Source organism: Mobula hypostoma, chromosome 13 (genome assembly GCF_963921235.1).
Source record: "Mobula hypostoma chromosome 13, sMobHyp1.1, whole genome shotgun sequence".
In the NCBI taxonomy this organism is placed as follows: domain Eukaryota; kingdom Metazoa; phylum Chordata; class Chondrichthyes; order Myliobatiformes; family Myliobatidae; genus Mobula; species Mobula hypostoma.
Window position 1 is genome coordinate 83071006 of NC_086109.1, and position 21745 is coordinate 83092750.

At 41.7% G+C, this 21745-nt stretch overlaps 2 protein-coding genes and 2 pseudogenes across 3 annotated transcripts in view; all 4 read right to left on the minus strand.

Moving 5' to 3' along the window:
- LOC134355340 (UDP-glucuronosyltransferase 2A3-like) overlaps window positions 1-2935 on the minus strand; it is an 11617-nt pseudogene extending 8682 nt beyond the window's left edge.
- On the minus strand, window positions 1982-20034 carry LOC134355735 (UDP-glucuronosyltransferase 2C1-like; annotated as a pseudogene).
- The window catches only part of LOC134355734 (UDP-glucuronosyltransferase 2C1-like), a 31392-nt gene continuing 14585 nt past the window's right edge, over window positions 4939-21745 (minus strand). Inside the window, exons 1-2 of one of the 2 annotated variants that reach the window (XM_063066072.1) lie at window positions 19896-20035; window positions 4939-8634 (exon numbers count right to left, since the gene is read on the minus strand). In XM_063066072.1, coding sequence (XP_062922142.1) covers window positions 7004-8608 — 1605 coding nt within the window. In that variant the 5' untranslated portion in view covers window positions 8609-8634; window positions 19896-20035 and the 3' untranslated portion in view covers window positions 4939-7003. Of the gene's footprint in view, window positions 8635-19895; window positions 20036-21745 lie in introns of those variants that run through there. The other variant, XM_063066073.1, reaches the window with a different exon arrangement.
- On the minus strand, window positions 14031-16992 carry LOC134355736 (UDP-glucuronosyltransferase 2B17-like). Its single transcript, XM_063066074.1, has one exon. The coding sequence runs from the start codon at window positions 16967-16969 to the stop codon at window positions 16391-16393; it is 579 nt and encodes a 192-aa protein (XP_062922144.1). The 5' UTR covers window positions 16970-16992; the 3' UTR covers window positions 14031-16390.

A 21745-nucleotide genomic window follows, 5' to 3' on the forward strand; every position in this document is an offset into this window, starting at 1 on the left:
CTGATGTCTACTATAAGACTACTGACTCTCACAGCTATCTGGACTATTCCTCTTCTCACCCTGTCTCTTGCAAAAACGCCATTCCCTTCTCGCAATTCCTCCGTCTCTGCCGCATCTGCTCTCAGGATGAGGCTTTTCATTCCAGGACGAGGGAGATGTCCTCCTTTTTTAAAGAAAGGGGCTTCCCTTCCTCCTCTATCAACTCTGCTCTCAAACGCATCTCCCCCATTTCATGCACATCTGCTCTCACTCCATCCTCCCGCCACCCCACTAGGAATAGGGCTCCCCTGGTCCTCACCTACCACCCCACCAGCCTCCAGGTCCAACATATTATTCTCCGTAACTTCTGCCACCTCCAATGGGATCCCACAACTAAGCACATCTTTCCCTTGCGCCCCCCCCCACAGCTTTCCGCAGGGATCGCTCCCTATGCGACTCCCTTGTCCATTCGTCCCCCCCAATCCCTCCCCACTGATCTCCCTCCTGGCACTTATCCATGTAAGCGGAACAAGTGCTACACATGCCCTTACACTTCCTCCCTCACCACCATTCAGGGCCCCAGGCAGTCCTTCCAGTTGAGGTGACACTTCACCTGTGAGTCGGCTGGGGTGATATACAGCGTCCGGTGCTCCCGATGTGGCCTTTTATATATTGGTGAGACCCAACGCAGACTGGGAGACCGCTTTGCTGAACACCTACGCTCTGTCCGCCAGAGAAAGCAGGATCTCCCAGTGGCCACACATTTTAATTCCACATCCCATTCCCATTCTGATATGTCTATCCACAGCCTCCTCTACTGTAAAGATGAAGCCACACTCAGGTTGGAGGAACAACATCTTATATTCCATCTGGGTAGCCTCCAACCTGATGGCATGAACATTGATTTCTCTAACTTCCGCTAATGTCCCACCTCCCCCTCGTACCCCATCCATTATTTATTTATATACACACATTCTTTCTCTCTCTCTCCTTTTTCTCCCTCTGTCCCTCTGACTGTACCCCTTGCCCATCCTCTGGGTTTTCCCCGCTTCCCCCTTTTCCTTCTCATTGGGCCTCCTGTCCCATGATCCTCTCATATCCCTTTTGCCAATCAACTGTCCAGCTCTTGGCTCCATCCCTTCCCCTCCTGTCTTCTCCTATCATTTTGAACATTGCAGGATGTACCTAATAAAGTGGCTACTGTGTATATAAATACTAATTATTGTGGGATTGTACACAAAGCACTAAATAATTAAGTGATAAAAATAGATTAGATATCAGACAAACAAAGCAAAAGCTCCAGACAGATTACATTTTGGGTTATCACATCTTAGAGCAAATATAACCACAATTAAGGATGTGATAGGATAAAATATAAGGACAATTTGCATCACCTGGGCCTGCGTTCAATTGAACCTTGACGTTACAATGATGTATAGATACAAATGAATATAACTTGGAGGAGGTGTATACCAGTATAAGTATTTTGCATGTTACAAATTTAGGATATTTGTAACTCTTTCCACTCAAGTTACTTCAGCTACTTAGTCTAGAGCTGGATTCCAAACTGGGGTCCGCAGAACCCCTGTTTAAAAGTATTGTTCCACAGCATAAGAAAGGTTGAGAACCCTGGTCTAGAGGGATAATTGGTTGATGAACCTCGATAGATTGGCATTGAGCAAACGTGTTAAGGTTAATGCATACAATATATTGATCGAATCTGAGTGACTCAGCAGGTTTAGGGAATTGTGTGGCTCGTTCCTCTTCAGATCACTTGATATTGCTGCCCATTTGTCTGCAGATCATACGTGTAAATACATTTCTCCTGCACATTGAAAACTACTTACTCTGTACTGCAATCAGCATAAAGATAGATTTGACAGTGAACTTTGACCTTTCTTGCATAATTTTTAGACCGAACTGCTGTTTGGATTGATGAGCGATAAAGCTAATTTGACAGAAATGAAAGATCCTTAAAATCAACTACATTTCAAAAGAATATTTCTTTATTCACAGATCAGCTGAATTAGTTATATATCTTTTACTAATAAAAATACATTATTGTACCTCATTGCTGGGATTACATAGAGGTCACAACAGTATACAATGGACCTGATGTTTATGTATCTAAGAAACATACAAACATATATAATGAACAAAGAGATTGCACAATGCAAGATTAACCTGCCAATGAAAATGCAGCAAAATCGACTCAGAAACTGCATTCTACCATACCTGTCCATCTGTAATCAACACCCTTTTATCCGAGCTGCAATCTGATACTTGCATAATAATGCCCACGGTTATTGTTCAGAAAATATAACTGGGTGAATGTGCTTTTACTCATGTGGAAATGTAACCCTATTACTTAAAGTTATCATCTCCTGGTGGACACAAGGGTTTCTGCAAATGGGGGAGATCTTGAGCAACACACACTAAATGTGTTGGGAACATTTGCAGGAACGTGGGAGATGTGAGAGAAAGGGTGTGACGTCAGTAGCTCGGAGGTGATTGGTGGAGGAGGCAAAGGCCTGAGGAAGATGGCACCTGATTGGAGCGGACAACAGGTCACAGAGCAAAAAGGAAAGGGGGTGGGGAACTGGGGGGGTAGGTGGGAGTTGGGGGTGGTTTAAGTCATGGACAGTTCATGAGGGCAGGGAGGGGAAGAGAAGGAGTAAAGTGGTCAAAAGGGGAATGGAAAACATAGGAATACATTTGATTTCCTTATTTCATCTGCTGCAGCTTGTACTACAGCAGTGAGACTCAATGGAGATTGAGACCTTCTTTCTTAGCATTTTCTTGCCATTCACTACAACAGTTTTGATTTCCCACTGGCCGGTAGGTAGAATTCCCATGTTCCCATTCCCACACTCACATGTTTGCCCACGGCTGCCACACTGAGGTTAAACACAAAATGGAGAAACAATACCACACATTCCATTGTGGGAGTCTCCATCCTGGCGGCATCAACATCAATTTCTATAGATTCCGGTACATTGTTTTCCCTTATAGCTCTGGTCACATTACTCTCTTACATTCCCTTTTTTCCCAGTCAAATGTCAATCAGGTAGTTTAAAATTCTTTTCTGCATATCAAAGCAGAAAGTCTATTATTTAATATATCTATCACAGCTGACTTATTCTCATAATAGCCTTTGCTAAATTCAATGAATTCTGGAAAGAAGATTCCATGGATTAACTCCTGGGGAAAAAAATCAATTACTGTAAATATAAAGAACATAAAACACCATATCACAATACAAAACAGGGTAACCTCACTCAGTCTTTTGCTTTCTTCTACATGCCATACGACAAAGTTTCTTCAGTGCTACAACCACCAGCAGTGTGAGCATGAAGAACATGGACAACAGAAAAACCATCACATCCACACAATAGTAAGTGTACCAGGGCAGCCGGTAGGATTCAGAGCGTAAATGCCCTGCTCCTTTGTGTCGGGCAACATACTCAATCCAGAAAACAGCTCTCTCCATTGGCGACTCTGGTTGGTCCCGGTGGAGAGCCGACAGTTTCTTCATGTTATCCCGGTAAAATGTGCCGTTTACCACCTCATTAAGTGCCTGCAATAGATCTGTCGAATGCATGGTTCCAACATTAAGCACCTTTGCTGCGCCTCGGGATTCCAGTCGGACTACATTGTCAAACTGGTCAAAAATAACAGGCATGCCAATCACTGGCACCCCGTGGTAGATTGCCTCGAAAATGCCATTGATACCACCATGACAAATGAAGACTCGCGTGTTGGGGTGTCCCAGAAGGTCGTTCTGAGGGATCCATTTTGTCAGTAGTGTATTATTACCTATATTGGGAGGGATTTCCCCATCATATCTCCAAATAACCTTCTGGGGTACTTGAGCAAATGCTTCAGCTATTTCCATTGTAATCTGCTTTGGCAAGGAATCGATAAAGGTTCCTAATGACATCACAATAATTCCATGCTTTCCTGAGTTTTGAACAAACTCTTCAAATTCTGCTGCTAGTGGTCGGGCTGGTTTACACTGGAAGCCTCCAATGTAGACAATATTTGGCATGGTGGGTCTTGGGAATTCAAATACAAAATCGATTCTGATCAGCAACACATCAGCCCTCAAGAGAATTGTTTGAATGTCTGTATCTGGTCCGAGATATTGATGACAGATTTCATTATAAATTGGGTATACAACAAATTCAACAAATAGAAGCTGAAAAAAATTATATATGACATTTCTTGTTCTTTGGAAAAAATTCATATTATCTGTCAAACGTGTGCCAAGATTTGGGACATAGGAAGGCGGTGATGGGGCATAGAGTAAATGGGCTTCCCCATTTAGCTGCCCTCGAACATTATACACCTGCGGGACTTTCAAATAATGCGCAACATTGGTCCTGTACCAAAAGCAGGATCCGTAAGTACTAAGTCAAAATTTGCTCTTTCAAATTGTTTTAACAGGGTTTTATTTTGAAAAATTGCAATACCAAAAGCTTGATTCCATTTGTGAATTTCATATAAAATATCCTTCATGAAATTTTGGAACTTCATATGGTCCCAAAGGGTTCCACCACTCTTCAATGACAGTTCCACAATTCTTTCAAACATAATTTTCAGAGATTTGTCATCTTTTTCTTGAATTTGAATAACGATGGATTGATAGAGATCAAGATTTTCCTTCATATGCGAAGATGAAGAATGGTAAAGCACAGTAACATTGTGTCCACGAAGTTTCAGCTCTTCTACTAGAATTTTCATATTAATCCAATGACTTCCATCCACAGGTATAACCAATATTTTAGCCCCTTGGGTAACCGGAGAAGTCAGTGTGATGAAAATAATACCAAGAGCAGATGCAATCTGCAATCTGTCTTTCCATCCAGGTCTACCCATCTTGAGAAAAGCGGATCACACTGAGTCTGCAGTAAAATTGTTAAAAAAATACTGGTAAGCATTATAAATTCACAACAAAAACATTTAACCCAGTGGCTCCCAACCTTTTTTATGCCATGGACCATTATCATTAAGTTAGGGGTCTCTGGTTTTTAGAGTGCCTGAATTGCTTAAATGTTGTTTAACGAAAGACATTAATCTTTTAGATTTCCTTCTGTTTTTCTCGAGTGACTTGCTCTTTGTAATGCAGTCTCCTGGTGCTTTCTGTCTAAACTTAGGTTTATTATGATCAGCTCCTAGATTCCGAGTTTCTTGTAATGATTTAAACGGAAGCCCGATTAGCGTTAACTGCGATTTCACCAATCAACTTCCTAACTATTTACGACATCTCTCCCCTTCCCAGTTACTTCAGCTACTTAGTCTAGAGTGGGTTCCAAACTGGGGTCCGCAGAACCCCTGTTTAAAGGTATTGTACCACAGCATAAGAAAGGTTGAGAACCCTGGACTAGAGGGATAATTGGTTGGTGAACCTCGATAGATTGGCGTTGAGCAAACGTGTTAAGGTTAATGCATACAATATATTGATGGAATCTGAGTGACTCAACAGGGTTAGGGAATTGCGTGGCTCATTCCTCTTCAGATCACTTGATATTGCTGCCCATTTCCCTGCAGATGATACGTGTAAATACATTTCTCCTGCACATTGTAAACTACTTACTCTGTACTGCAATCAGCATAAAGATAGATTTGACAGTGAACTTTGACCTTTCTTGCATAATTTTTAGACCGAACTGCTGTTTGGATTGATGAGCGATAAAGCTAATTTGACAGAAATGAAAGATCCTTAAAATCAACTACATTTCAAAAGAATATTTCTTTATTCACAGATCAGCTGAATTAGTTATATATCTTTTACTAATAAAAATACATTATTGTACCTCATTGCTGGGATTACATAGAGGTCACAACAGTATACAATGGAGTCTGATGTTTATGTATCTAAGAAACATACAAACATATATAATGAACAAAGGGATTGCACAATGCAAGATTAACCAGCCAATGGAAATGCAGCAAAACCGACTCAGAAACTGCATTCTACCGTACCTGTCCATCTCCAATCAACACCCTTTTATCCGAGCTGCAATCTGATACTTGCATAATAATGCCCACGGTTATTGTTCAGAAAATATAACTGGGTGAATGTGCTTTTACTCATGTGGAAATGTAACCCTATTACTTAAAGTTATCATCTTCGGGTGGCCACAAGAGTTTCTGCAAATGGGGGAGATCTTGAGCAACACACACTAAAGGTGTTGGGAACATTTGCAGGAATGTGGGAGATGTGAGAGAAAGGGTGTGACGTCAGTAGCTCGGAGGTGATTGGTGGAGGAGGCAAAGGCCTGAGGAAGATGGCACCTGATGGGAGCGGACAACAGGTCACAGAGCAAAAAGGAAAGGGGGTGGGGAACTGGGGGGGTAGGTGGGAGTTGGGGGTGGTTTAAGTCATGGACAGTTCATGAGGGCAGGGAGGGGAAGAGAAGGAGTAAAGTGGTCAAAAGGGGAATGGAAAACATAGGAATACATTTGATTTCCTTATTTCATCTGCTGCAGCTTGTACTACAGCAGTGAGACTCAATGGAGATTGAGACCTTCTTTCTTAGCATTTTCTTGCCATTCACTACAACAGTTTTGATTTCCCACTGGCCGGTAGGTAGAATTCCCATGTTCCCATTCCCACACTCACATGTTTGCCCACGGCTGCCACACTGAGGTTAAACACAAAATGGAGAAACAATACCACACATTCCATTGTGGGAGTCTCCATCCTGGCGGCATCAACATCAATTTCTATAGATTCCGGTACATTGTTTTCCCTTATAGCTCTGGTCACATTACTCTCTTACATTCCCTTTTTTCCCAGTCAAATGTCAATCAGGTAGTTTAAAATTCTTTTCTGCATATCAAAGCAGAAAGTCTATTATTTAATATATCTATCACAGCTGACTTATTCTCATAATAGCCTTTGCTAAATTCAATGAATTCTGGAAAGAAGATTCCATGGATTAACTCCTGGGGAAAAAAATCAATTACTGTAAATATAAAGAACATAAAACACCATATCACAATACAAAACAGGGTAACCTCACTCAGTCTTTTGCTTTCTTCTACATGCCATACGACAAAGTTTCTTCAGTGCTACAACCACCAGCAGTGTGAGCATGAAGAACATGGACAACAGAAAAACCATCACATCCACACAATAGTAAGTGTACCAGGGCAGCCGGTAGGATTCAGCGCGTAAATGCCCTGCTCCTTTGTGTCGGGCAACATACTCAATCCAGAAAACAGCTCTCTCCATTGGCGACTCTGGTTGGTCCCGGTGGAGAGCCGACAGTTTCTTCATGTTATCCCGGTAAAATGTGCCGTTTACCACCTCATTAAGTGCCTGCAATAGATCCGTCGAATGCATGGTTGCAACATTAAGCACCTTTGCTGCGCCTCGGGATTCCAGTCGGACTACATTGTCAAACTGGTCAAAAATAACAGGCATGCCAATCACTGGCACCCCGTGGTAGATTGCCTCGAAAATGCCATTGATACCACCATGACAAATGAAGACTCGCGTGTTGGGGTGTCCCAGAAGGTCGTTCTGAGGGATCCATTTTGTCAGTAGTGTATTATTACCTATATTGGGAGGGATTTCCCCATCATATCTCCAAATAACCTTCTGGGGTACTTGAGCAAATGCTTCAGCTATTTCCATTGTAATCTGCTTTGGCAAGGAATCGATAAAGGTTCCTAATGACATCACAATAATTCCATGCTTTCCTGAGTTTTGAACAAACTCTTCAAATTCTGCTGCTAGTGGTCGGGCTGGTTTACACTGGAAGCCTCCAATGTAGACAATATTTGGCATGGTGGGTCTTGGGAATTCAAATACAAAATCGATTCTGATCAGCAACACATCAGCCCTCAAGAGAATTGTTTGAATGTCTGTATCTGGTCCGAGATATTGATGACAGATTTCATTATAAATTGGGTATACAACAAATTCAACAAATAGAAGCTGAAAAAAATTATATATGACATTTCTTGTTCTTTGGAAAAAATTCATATTATCTGTCAAACGTGTGCCAAGATTTGGGACATAGGAAGGCGGTGATGGGGCATAGAGTAAATGGGCTTCCCCATTTAGCTGCCCTCGAACATTATATACCTGCGGGACTTTCAAATAATGCGCAAGCATTGGTCCTGTACCAAAAGCAGGATCCGTAAGTACTAAGTCAAAATTTGCTCTTTCAAATTGTTTTAACAGGGTTTTATTTTGAAAAATTGCAATACCAAAAGCTTGATTCCATTTGTGAATTTCATATAAAATATCCTTCATGAAATTTTGGAACTTCATATGGTCCCAAAGGGTTCCACCACTCTTCAATGACAGTTCCACAATTCTTTCAAACATAATTTTCAGAGATTTGTCATCTTTTTCTTGAATTTGAATAACGATGGATTGATAGAGATCAAGATTTTCCTTCATATGCGAAGATGAAGAATGGTAAAGCACAGTAACATTGTGTCCACGAAGTTTCAGCTCTTCTACTAGAATTTTCATATTAATCCAATGACTTCCATCCACAGGTATAACCAATATTTTAGCTCCTTGGGTAACCGGAGAAGTCAGTGTGATGAAAATAACACCAAGAGCAGATGCAATCTGCAATCTGTCTTTCCATCCAGGTCTATACATCTTGAGAAAAGCGGATCACACCAATGCTGCAGTCAAATTGTTAAAAAAATACTATTAAGCATCATAAATTGACAACAAAAACATTTAACCCAGTGACTCGCAACCTTTTTTATGCTGTGGACCATTACCATTAAGTTAGAGGTCTCTGGTTTTTAGAGTACCTGAATTGCTTAAATGTTGTTTAACGAAAGACATTAATCTTTTAGATTTCCGAGCAACACACATCAAAGTTGCTGGTTGAACGCAGCAGGCCACCAGCAACTTTGATGTGTGTTGCTTGAATTTCCAGCATCTGCAAAATTCCTGTTGTTTTCTTTTAGATTTCCTTCTGTTTTTCTCGAGTGACTTGCTCTTTGTAATGCAGTCTCCTGGTGCTTTCTGTCTAAACTTAGGTTTACTTTGATCAGCTCCTGGATTCCGAGTTTCTTGTAATGATTTAAACGGAAGCCCGATTAGCGTTAACTGCGATTTCACCAATCAACTTCCTAACTATTTACGACATCTCTCCCCTTCCCAGTTTCAACTACCACTTTATGTTTCTCTCTCTCCTCCCCCACTTCTTAAATCTACTTCTCATCTATTTTTTTCTCCAGTTCTGCCGAAGAGTCTCGAAACGTCAACTCTACTTTTTTCCATAGATGCTCTATGGCCTGCTGAGTTCCACCAGCATTTCATGTGTGTTGCTTCCACCTCCTTACACTCCTTGTTGACATGGGCTGCCGCTGGACAAGAGGTAATTACCTGGGTGTTAACAGGACAGGTTGTGATCAGATTTCCAAGCAGGGGAAGGGTATGTATGCATCCTTTACTTTTGCAAACAGAAAGTCCAGTGCTCCATGCCCCCTGTAGGGAAGCTGACATATTGATATAAAGTTGCTATTGTTGCCTCGAGGGAAACATGATTGAAATACCCGGTAACAGCCAACAGAAGCAAAAACATTAGAGTTCGTATTTTAACAAAGTTGGAAACAATAGCATCGCAAACTACATTCACATCAACCAATAGTTGGATGTAAACTGCAACTAAAACGGCAGTTGAGTGAGAATTCCCGTACATTACACCCAATATCAGGTTTATTCATATTCAAAATCATTTACAGTTATAATAAATACCAAAAATGCTGACATAGATCGGTGGGACCCCACACTAGTCACAGCCCTCCAATCAGAGAATTGACATTCTTCTTCCTATCGAAATAACTCTGAATCCACCTCACAAGCTCCCATGAATCCCATGTGACCAAACTGTCGAAAGTCCGCCTGCCACACAGGACCTTGTAAAGTCCAAAATTGATTCCATATTGACAACCTTCATCGCTCTAACTGCATCCAAGCTCTTCCTTACCTCCCTAAAAAGCTCAAAATGATGTTGCAGGTACAACTTCCGAATGGGCTGTGCTGAATGAGTTCCCTTCATGGAGCGTACATTGTCAACTCTAGCTGAGCGGGCACTGGAAATCAGAACTTCGTTCCCTAACATATTCCCTGAGTTGGTAATTTTAAAATGTTTCTACACAAATGCATTGTAAACATACTCAGCCTCAAGCTGGTTATAAAATGTACCCAAAAATAACCAGGATTAGAGAAGTAATTACAATTTTACACTTACTAATAAAGAACACATCATGAGTGATAGAAAGAATTTCTTTGATGCCGCAAACACGAGGAAATCTGGAGATGCTGGAAATTCTTCCTATAGATGCTGCCTGGCCTGCTGCGTTCCACAAGCATTTTGTCTGTGTTTCTTTCATGTTGTTGTGATTTCAGCAAAGGAAAAGTGACCTGCATTTCTCGGCTCTTTGGAGACAAGTCTAGGAGATTGGGTCATATTCAATGTGATACATTCACTTTTTCTTCAGTCCTGCCGGATGTTTTTATCAGTATGAACAATGTTGTTTGGCTTGTATCTCCTGAGTCAGCACAGAAGTCAAAGTCAAGATTATTGCCAGACGCACAAGTATGTACATTAGATTAAATTAGATTCAACTTTATTGTCATTGTGAGAGTACAGATACAAAGCCAATGAAATGCAATTAGCATCTGACCAGAAGTGCAAAAGAATTGTATTATTTACAAAATAACTGCAAAGAAAAAGTAAATGCTACAGCATACAATTATAACAGTACTGAGACGGTCCAGTATGGGTGCAATACTGCTTAGTGCTGTGATGAGAGGTTCAGCAGAGTCACAGACTCAGGGAAGAAGCTCTTCCTGTGCCTGCTGGTGCGAGAGCAGAGGCTTCTGTAGCGCCTACCAGATGGGAGGAAAGTGAAACGTCCATGATTAGGGTGAGATGCATCCTTGAAGATGCTTTTCTCCCTGCCCAGGCAGCGTTAATGGTGGATGTTGTCAATGGTGGGCAATTGGGTGCTGATAATCCGCTGGGCAGTTTTCACCACCCACTGGAGTGCTTTGCGGTCCAATACCGGACAATTGCCATACCACACTGAGATGCAGTTGGTGAGTATGCTCTCAATGCTACAGCAGTAAAAGTCCGTCAGTATCCTGGGACAGAGGTGAAGGTAATGTTGCGCCTTTTTGATCAGGATGGAGGAGTTCAGGGACCAGGTGAGATAATCAGAAGTGTGGACATCAAGGAATTTGAAACTTGATACACCCTCCACTACAGCTCCGTTGATGTAGATGGGGACATGAGTGTGGCTCCTAGCATGCCTGATGTCCACGATAATCTCCTTGGTCTTCTGGGTGTTAAAAGTCAAGTTGTTATCGGCACACCATGCGGCCAGGTGCTGGACCTCATCCCTGTAGGCCGTCTCGTCATCCCCTCTGATCAGACAAACCACCGTGGTGTCATCTGCGAACTTGATTATGGAGTTAGAACCGTGTACAGGAACGCAGTCATAGGTGATAAAGGACTACAGAAGAGGGCTCAGCACGCAGCCTTGATGCACGTCGGTATTCAGTGTGAAAATGGAGGAGAAGAGGTTGTATAACTCATGCACAGGCATAAATGAAAAACTTGGCTTCAAGCAGCATTACAGGCACATGTAAGCAACATTCACAGGGAAACACAAATTAAACCTAAATTTAAACCCTTGACTCTGGAATTCCATATTTCCAGGCACAGAATCGCATGAACAAACTTTTAAAGTGACTTTGACCCTACTTTATTAAGAGGGTTCAAGGAATTCAAGAAGATTCCTGGAAAATTTTGGCTCGTGAAGCTTCTAATCTCCCGTGTGTACATAAGATATGACATAGCAGAGGTTTGAACTCTGATCACCTGTTATTTAGACCAACACACAGAAAATGTTGGAGCAACGCAGCAGTTCAGGCAGCATTCATGCCATATGAAAGATCTATGGAGAATAAGAAACATCAACGTTTTGTGCTAAGACCCTTCATTAAGAATCCCATCAGAGGAAAGAGGGGTGTTGGTGTGTTTTCTTGGCTGTAACATAAGTGTGGTTGGAGCAGGACAGGTTATTGGTGATTTTTGTTCCTCAGAACTTGAAGTTCTAAATCCTCTCAACCTCAGTACCTTTGATGTAGACAAGAGCACGCTTATAGCCCTCCTTTCAGATGTCAAACAACAGTTCTTTTGTTCTGCTGACATTGAATGAAAGGGTATTGTCATGGCACCATTTTCCGCAGCTATCGATTTACTTCTTGTACACTAACATACCATTATTTGAGATATAGATCTCTACAGTGGTAGCATCTGCAAACTTGTAGATGGAGCTGGAGCAGAACCTGGCCATGTAGTTATGAGTGCAAAGGGAGTAGAGTGGGAGGAAGTGTAACAAACTGCACTGTGTATCTCTCTTGAATTTACCTCCTCTCACCTTTAATTCATGTATTCCATTATTCAACACCATGCATCTCAATATGTTATAAATGACTCTCAGGTTTTCCCTCATATTCCGATGCTCCAGAGAAAACAACCTGGGTTTGTCCAGCCGAACTGGACAGTTGCCTTCCAACACTTAAGGAGTCCACATTACAATGTTGTGGCCATCTGACTGCCTTCTTCCTCTGCGTCAACTTTTCTTCATTTACTGATCTCATGAATTTCAACCTCAGTTATTTTTCAATTAAAACATTGTATTATGCCATCCACTTATTTTCTGTATCAAAGTGCCCACTAATAAGTTTTCTTCCTCTACCACTGAACAAAGTGCCTTGTTTACTTTTAGTTATTACAGATAGTAAATTTGTCAAGTTATCTCCCCTGTGTTCATTGACCTTTCACCTCTCTGTGTTGTTTAACTTTATCTTTGCTTTCACATCCTTCCATGATCTTTCCTTTCCTCACCTCCGTAAACTCTTCTGACCCACAACAGTCCAGAACTCTCCACTTTTGTAACATTGACATCAATTTTTTGCAAGTCTCCTGCACTCCACCATTGACAATGGTGTCTTCAGCTGCTTGATCCCTTGGTCATGGAATCTTAATCATTAGACACCTTCTTTCTTGCAAAGTTCCTCAAGACAGTCTCAGTCATTTTGCTGCATTTATGTTCACTATATTCATTCTGTTGTCCGACAGGAATGTAAAATAGTTAAATAATCAAATAGAGATGTAACATTCCAGAATTCCACAGCCTCTTCTCATCACCATCATTAGGGAGGAGATACAGAAGCCTGAAGGCACAGCCTCAGCATCTTAGGAACAACCCTGAACTGATTCCACAACTATGGACTCACTTTCAAGGACTCTTTACAACTCATGTTGTCGGTATTATATTTTTTGCTTTGCACAATTTATCTTCTTTTGCACATTTGTTGCTTGTCAGTCACTGTAAGATTCAAGATTTTGATTTTGAGACAAATAATGCTAATCTAATAAGTCTTTAAAATAATCTTTAGTCTTGAGGTTCATTGAAAATATTGCAGCACAGATTCACTATTCTTAGCAAGTATATTAACACTAATGAAATCTAAATGTCAATGTCCAGTTTATTGTCATACCCAAACATATATGTATGTAGAGTTTTAATGAGAAACTTGCTTGCAGCAATGTCAAAGGCACGTAGATGCAACATTTACAAGAAAAACAGAGATTAACAATGTAGATTATACATTTTTTACAAGAACGACTGCAATTAGAATAAAATTAACAAAGGCCATTGCCGTACAATGTGATTATGTTGTTGTACTTAGCTAGTGATTATGATTGTACAGGTTGATTTAATAACTGATTTATTAAAGGGTTGTAACTGTTCTTGAACTTGGTTGTGTGGGTGAACCACTTGCCCAATGGTAGTTGAGAGAAAATGCCATGACCCGGATTATAGGGATCATTGGCAGATGTTACTTTCTTCAGGTAGCGCTTCTTGTAGATACTCCTGATGGTGGGTTGGGATGTACCTGTGATATAGACAAAGATGCTAGAATGCTTTCCTTGTGATTGCATCGATAATTGCATCTATGAGCTGGGCCAAGGACAGGTCATCTGTTATGTTCGGAATCTAGGAACACCTAGGAGTATCAAGCTGCTGACATCTTCCAGCTCTAACCCAACAACCTGGACCAGTGCATCTTCACCCAACTCTCCATTCCTGAAGAGGGCAGATGGGCTCGTGATTCAGATCATGCATGAGCTAACTGATGAGTGAACCAGCCTGAGAGTTGACTAACTTATAGCATAATTAACAAAAAAGGCACAGGAAAGGTCACATCTGCTAGTGAATCACAAAAATTTGTGGCCCAGTGAAAGGAAATTACTTAATTTCGCATAACAGTAGATGACCTTGGTTTTCCCCTGTAAAATAGAAAATCAAAGAGATTGCAAATGGTGGAAATATGGAAGAGACACACAAAATGCTGGAAGAACTCCACAGGTCAAGCAGCATCAACAGGTGTGGGGGGAGGGAGCGGAATGAAGTGACAAATTTTCAAGCAAAGACCCTACATCTGGACTCAAAAGAAACGTGCAGAATCCAAAATGAAAGAGTGGTGAGAGGGAGTAGCAAAAGCTGCCTAGTGATAGGTGAATCCGGGGTAGGAAGTTGGAAGAAAGGGAATGAGGTGAGAACCTGGCAAGTGACTAGTGGAAAAGGCAATGGGAAAAAGAAAAAGGAATCTGATAGGAGAGGACAATAGACCATAGAATAAAGGGAAGGAGCAACACATCCCTTTTGTAGTAGTCATTCCTCCTCCGGAAGAGATACTAATGATCAGAAATCTGAAACCCTGTCCTCTGTACCATTCCCTCGGCCACACATTCATCTGCCAAACCATCCTATTCTTACCCTCACTGGTGCGTGGCATGGGTAGCAACCCAGAGATTACTACCCTGGAGGTCCTGCTTTGCAGCTTTCTATCAAGCTCCCTAAATTCCCTCACCATTCTGCCTATGTCATTACTACCAACATGTACCAAGACTTCTGACTGCTCACCCTCCCTCTTTAGACTGCTGTGGACCCAATTCGTGACATCCCTGCCCTGTCACCTGGGAGGCAACGTACCATCTGGGTGTCTCAATCACGCCATAGATTCACGTCTCTATTAATCTCCTATCAGCATTGCAGACCTCTTCACCTCTCTTCTGATTCAGCGTCAGAAACCCGGTCACTGCAGCTTCCACTGGTGGGTCAAGCCCCTCAATGGTATCCAAAGTGGTAGACTTATTATTGAGGGGACAGCTACTGCAGAATAGCCATCTGCTTTGACAACTGAGTCCTTCATGAGATCTGTAGATTATTAATTAGCTTGGAGGGAAGTTACATGCTGCAAATTGCAGAGAGAGTAATTCAAAATAGGTATATCAAAGAGTATATTTACAACTACTGTTTGCAGTCGACAGAACATTGCCAATGATCACTGCTGCCATCTTACAAGCAGCGAAACAGACTGCAAATCACTGAACCTGGGGATCTGAAACTCCTTCTGAGTGGTGTCCAGCCAGATGTTGAGAGGCTGTTGTCATTGCATGAAGCCCATCAATCTCACAGAAAGGTGAAAATACAATGAACTTACAGTGAATGACTGAACTACCAATGAACACTCTGAAATTCTTAATGAAAATTGCTTTCACTGTAATCAAATAAATAAATAATTTTATTTGTCACTTTGAAAAACGCAATAATTTTTGCAATTATTTGTCACTGCTTTAAATTTGCAGTTCCAATTTCTTTAACTGTGCATCATAAAAGGAATTTTTTAAATAGTTTATGTGTACTAGCCAGAAAGAGAGAGGAGGGCACTGGATACGTGCTTAGAGAGCCCAGAGGGCAGTAACCCAAAAAATGGCTGCAAATCACTGCTTCAACTATTTTACTACTCCTGATTATTATTTCCATAATATCAGGTTCCATGGATTATCTGCAGGAAAAACATCTTCAATTAATTTTTAAAAACAGAAAACTACATCTCCCAACATAAAATAGGTTAACCTTCCTCAGTCTTTTGCTTTCTTCTATATCCAGAATGACAAAGTTTCTTCAGTGCTACAACCACCAGCACTGCGACCATGAATAACAGGGACAACAGAAAAACCATCACCTCCACACAATTAAAAGGAATTCTGCAGATGCAGGAAATTCAAGCAACACACATCAAAGTTGCTGATGAACGCAGCAGGCCAGGCAGCATCTCTAGGAAGAGGCACAGTCGACGTTGAGTCCTGACAAAGGGTCTCAGCCTGAAACATCAACTGTACCTCTTCCTAGCGATGCTGCCTGGCCTGCTGCGTTCACCAGCAACTTTGGTGGGTGTTACCTCCACACAATAGTAAGTGGACCAGGGCAGTCGGTAGGATTCAAAGCGCAAATGCCCTGCTCCTTTGTGTCAGGCAACGTACTCCATCCAGAAAACGGCTCACTTCATTGGCGACCCTGGTTGGTCTCGGTGGAGAGCAGAGAGTTTCTTCATGTTGTCCCGGAAAAGTGTGTCATTTATCACCTCATTAAGTGCCTGCAATAGATCTGTTGAATGCATTGTTGAAATCTTAAGTACCTTGGCTACACTTTGGGATACAAGTCTGACTACATTGTCAAACTGGTCAAAAATGAGAGGCATGCTGATCACTGGCACACCATGGTAAATGCCATTGGTACCACCATGAGAAATGAAGACTCGTGTGTTGGGGTGTCTCAGAAGGTCGTTCTGAGGGATCCATTCTGTCAGTAGTTTATGGGAGGGATTCCCCATCATATCTCCAAATAACCTTCTGGGGTACTTGAGCAAAGCCTCAGCTATTTCCATTCTAATCTGCTCAGACAAGGAATCTACCAATGCCCCCAGTGACATCACAATAAGTTCATGCTCCTCACAGCCCTGAACAAACTCTTCAGACTCTGCTGCTAGTGGACGGGCTAGTTTACACTGGAAGCCTCCAATGTACACAATATTTGGCATGGTGGGTCTTGGGAATTCAAACACAATATCAACCATCATTAGCAACACATCAGCCCTCAGAGAAGTGCTTGAATGTCTGTGTCTGGTCACAGATATTGATGACAGATTTCATTATAAATTGGGTATACATAAAATTCTGCAAATACTAGTTGAAGAAGATTCAGCATGAAGTTACCTACTGTTTGGATAAAATTCATATTATCTGTCAGTTGTGAGCCAGGTTTTGGGACATAGGAAAGTGGTGATGGGGCAGAGAAGAAATGGGCTTCCTCACTTATCTGCCATTGAACATTGTACACCTGCGGGATTTTTAAATAATGAGAAAGCATTGGTCCAGTACCAAGAACAGGATCTGTAAGTATTAAGTCAAAGTTTGCACTTTCAAGTTGTTTGAACAGTGTTTTGTTTCCAAAAACTGCAATACTAAAAGCTTGATTCAAATGCATCATCTCACAGTTATGTAAGTTAAATTACATATCCCGTTCCTCCGCCCATCTCTCGAAGTGATCTCTGGAATTCATTATAATTTGCTTCATTATCAAGAAGCCCACGAAACATTGTAATTGCACTAAAGCTGTTAAACATGTCATGTACATTCATATTCCAAATAATTTACATTTATAACAAATAACAAAGATTATAATGTAAAGGAGCCCTTTGAGGGCAGTGATTATAATATGATTGAATTCATACTGCTGTTTGAGAGGGAGAAGCACAGGTCACATGTATCAGTAGCGCAATGAAATAAAGAAATTTTGGACCACTGGACAATGATGCTAATGAGGTATTATTGGGAGATAAAGAAATGGCAGGTGAATTTAATGGGTACATTGCATCTGTCTTTACAGTGGAAGACACTAGCAGTGTACCAGAGGTCTGTGATTGTCAGGGAGCGGGAATGCTATAAAAAGAAAAAAATGCCAGGCAAACTGAAAGTTCTTAAGGTGGATAAGTCAGCTAGACCAGATGGACTACGTCCCAGTGTCCTGAAAGAGGTTGGTGAAGAGATAATGGATGTATTGGTCATGATCTTTCAAGAATCACTTGATTCTAGAATGACCCTGGAGGACTGGATGATTACAAATGTCACTCCACTCTAAGAAGGGAGTAAGGCAGAAGAAAAAGGAAATTACAGGACATTTAGCTGAATCTCAGTGGTTGTAAAATTGTTGGAGTCTATTATTAAGGATGAGCTTTCGGGGTACTTGGAGAATAATGATAAAATAAAGTCAAAGTCAGCATGGTTTCTGTGAAGGGAACTTTTGCCTGATAAATCTCTTAGAGCTCTTTGAGGAAGTAACAAGCAGGATGGACAAGGGAGAGGCAGTGGATGTCATTTACTTGGATTTTAAGTAGGCATTTGATAAGGTGCCAAACATGAGGCTGCTTAACAAGACAAGATCCAGGGCGTTACAGGACAGACACTGGCATGGATAGAGGAATGTCTGACAGGTAGGATGCAGTGAGTGAGCAGGGCCTTTTCTGCTTGGGTACCATTGACATGTGGTGTTCCTCAGGAGTCAGTATTGGGACTGCTACTTTTCACATTGTTTTTCAATGGTTTGGATAATGGAATTGATGTATTTGTGGCAAAGTTAGCAGATGATTCACAGATTGGTGGAGGGGTAGATAGTCCTGAGGAAGCAATGTGATTGCAGCAGGACTTACACAAATTGGAAGAATGCGCAAAAATGTCGAAGATGGAATACAGTGTTGGGAAATGTACAATAATGCATCTTGATAAAAGGTGGAATAGTGTGGAATATTATCTAAATGGGGAGAAGGTTCAAACATCAGAGTTGCAGAGGGACTTACGAGTCCTCGTGCAAGACTCCCAGGTTTATTTACAGGTTGCGTCTGTGGCAAAGAAAGCAAATGCAATGTTAGCACTTATTTCAAGGGAAATGGAATATAAAAGCAAAGAGATAATGCTGAACTTTTATAAGACATTAGTCAGGCCACAATTGTTGTATTGTCAATAGTTTTGGGTCCCATATCTCAGAAGGGATGTGTTATTATTGGAGAGAGGCAAGAAGAGGTTCACAAGGACGATTTTAGGAATGAAAGGGTTAACTTATGCGGTGTGTATGGCAGCTCTGGGCCTGTACTCACTGGAATTTAGAAGAATGCATGGGGATCTCATTGAAACCTACCCAATGTTGAAAGGACTGTATAGGGTGAATGTGGGAATGATGTTTCCTAACATGGGGCTGTCCAGTACTAGAGGCCACAGCCTCAAAATTGACGGGTGACCTTTTAGAACATAATTATTTTAGCCACAGACTAGTGAATCAGTGGAGTGCTTTGCCACAGATTGCAGTGGAGGCCAAGTCTCTGGGTAGACGGGATTCGGGATCAGCCATGATGGAATGGCGGAGCAGACTCGATGGGCTGCTCCTAATTCTACTCCGATGTCTTTTGGTCTTATGGTCTTATAACACTGATCGGAGGGCCCCCACGCCCTCCAGTTGGAGAATCGGCATTCTAATTCTTACCCCACTCGAGTGATATCCCCTCAGTCAGAGAATTGACTTCCTGCTTCCTCACATCGAACCAGGTCTGAATACACCTCAGTAGCTCCCCCTGAATCCCATGCGACCGAACCTTCCAAAATCGGACTGCCATGTAGGACCTCGTAATCTTCTTAATGAAATTAAACATTCTCCACTGCCCTAATTTCATGAATTCTTATAGTTATCTCCCTGAAAAGTTTTAAAGGATTTCGGAGATGTGACCTCCCAATCAGCTGTGCTGAATGAACTACTTCCCTTCATGGAACGTACATTGTCGACTCTTGCTCAGTGGGTGCTGGAAATCAGAATTTCCGTTCCGTAACATCTGCCCTGAGGTGGCAATTTTAATATGTTTCGACACAAGTGCATTGCAAATGTACTCAGTCTCAACTAGTTAAAAAATGCATCTAAACTAACCTCGGTTCGAGATAAAATTACAATTGTACACTTACCGGTAAAGAACACCTTGCGAGTACAGTAATAGAAAGTTTTTCTTTGAAGTTGTGATTTCAGCAGACAAAAGGTGACCTGCAAATATCAGCTGTTTCGTGACAAAGTCTTGGAGATTGGGTAAAACCGAGTGCGATGCGTTCTCATTCAGTTCAGACCTGCCGAATGTTTTTATCAGAATGAACAACTTTGTTTGGCTCGTATCACATGTGTCAGAACAGAGTCCAATTCAAAGTAATGGTCAAGTTTATTGCCAAATGCACAAGTACATCTACGCACAGCTGCAATGAAAAACTTAGATTCAAGCAACATTACAGGACATATTAGCGGCGTCGACAGGGAAATATTAATAAAGGATAAATGCAACCTCTTGATTCTCTAATTCCAAATTGCTCAGAATATAAGCACATGAACAAACTTTTAAAGTAACTTTATTTTATTAAGATGTGCTTTGTGACAATCAAAAAGTTTCTCAGGAATTTTGGCTCATGAAGCTTCTAAGTTGTATTGCTGCTGTGGAGGGATTTGAAAGCAGACCGTTTGTTATTTAGACCAACACACACAAAATACCGGAGAAACACAGCAGTTCTGGCAGCATCTATGGAAAGGTATTAACAATCGACATCTTGGGCCAAGACCCTTCATCAGCATACCCTCTATGATCAATCCTGATGAAGGGTCTTGTCCTAAAATGTTGGCTGTTTATTCCTCTCCATAGATACTGCCCGAATTGCTGAGACCCTCCAGAAGTTGATCTTCTTCCCGCGCTGACATGGCTGACGCGTGCGTAGTGACCTCGCGTGCGTTCAAGCTCAACAGTGGCCGTGACAGGGAATGATGAAAGGTGCAGCTGACTCGTATCGCCAAATCATATCGCTTCCTCACGGCCTGGTAGCGCATGCTTTGCGACCCAGTACCGGTCCGCAGCCCGGTGGTTGGAGACCGCTGCTGTAAGGTATTACATCTTGACCCCAGGTTGTGGTCTCCTCTGTATTGGAGAAACTGTATGCAGATTGGATGATGACAGCAGAATATCTTCAATCAATCTTCAGGAATACCTCTGAGCATCCATTTCCTCCTCACTTCATTTTCCATCCCACTCACTCTCTCATAAGGGTACAAATAGAGGTGGCTACTATATTATTGGACTCTTAATTCTACCTCTCTCACTTACTTACTACTGCCTAAGAAGTGACTGAGATCCATGCCAATTTGTCTACAAGAGCAACAAGACTACAGCTGATGCCAACTCACTGGCACTTCATTCAACTCTGGAACATCTGGACAGCAAAGACGCATAGATCAGATTGCTCTTTATAGACTGCAGTTCGGCATCCACAACCTGGGGTCTAGATGTAATACCTCAAAACTAATCAACAAGCTCCAAGATCTTGGTCTCAATACCTCCTCGTGCAATTGGATTTCCTTACTTGCAGGCCCCAGTCAGTTCGGATTGGCAACAACATCTCCTTCATAATCTCCATCAGCACTGGTGCAGCACAAAGCCCTTTGCTTAACCTCCTGCTCTACTCACTTTACACTTCTGACTGTGTGGTTAAGCACAGCTCCAATGCCATATTCAAGTATGCTGATAACACCACCATCGTAGGCCAAATCAAAGGTGGTGATGAATCAACATATAGGAGGGAGACAGAAAATCTGGCTGAGTGGTGTTATAATCACAATCTCTTACACAATGTTAGCAAGACCAAGAAACAGATTGTAGACCAAGAGAAGAAAACCAGAGGCCCAGGATCCAGGCCTCATCAGAGGATTAGAGCTAGAGAGGGTGAGCAGCTTTAAATTCCTAGGTGTTATTATTTTGGAGGAACTGTCCTGGGCCCATCATATT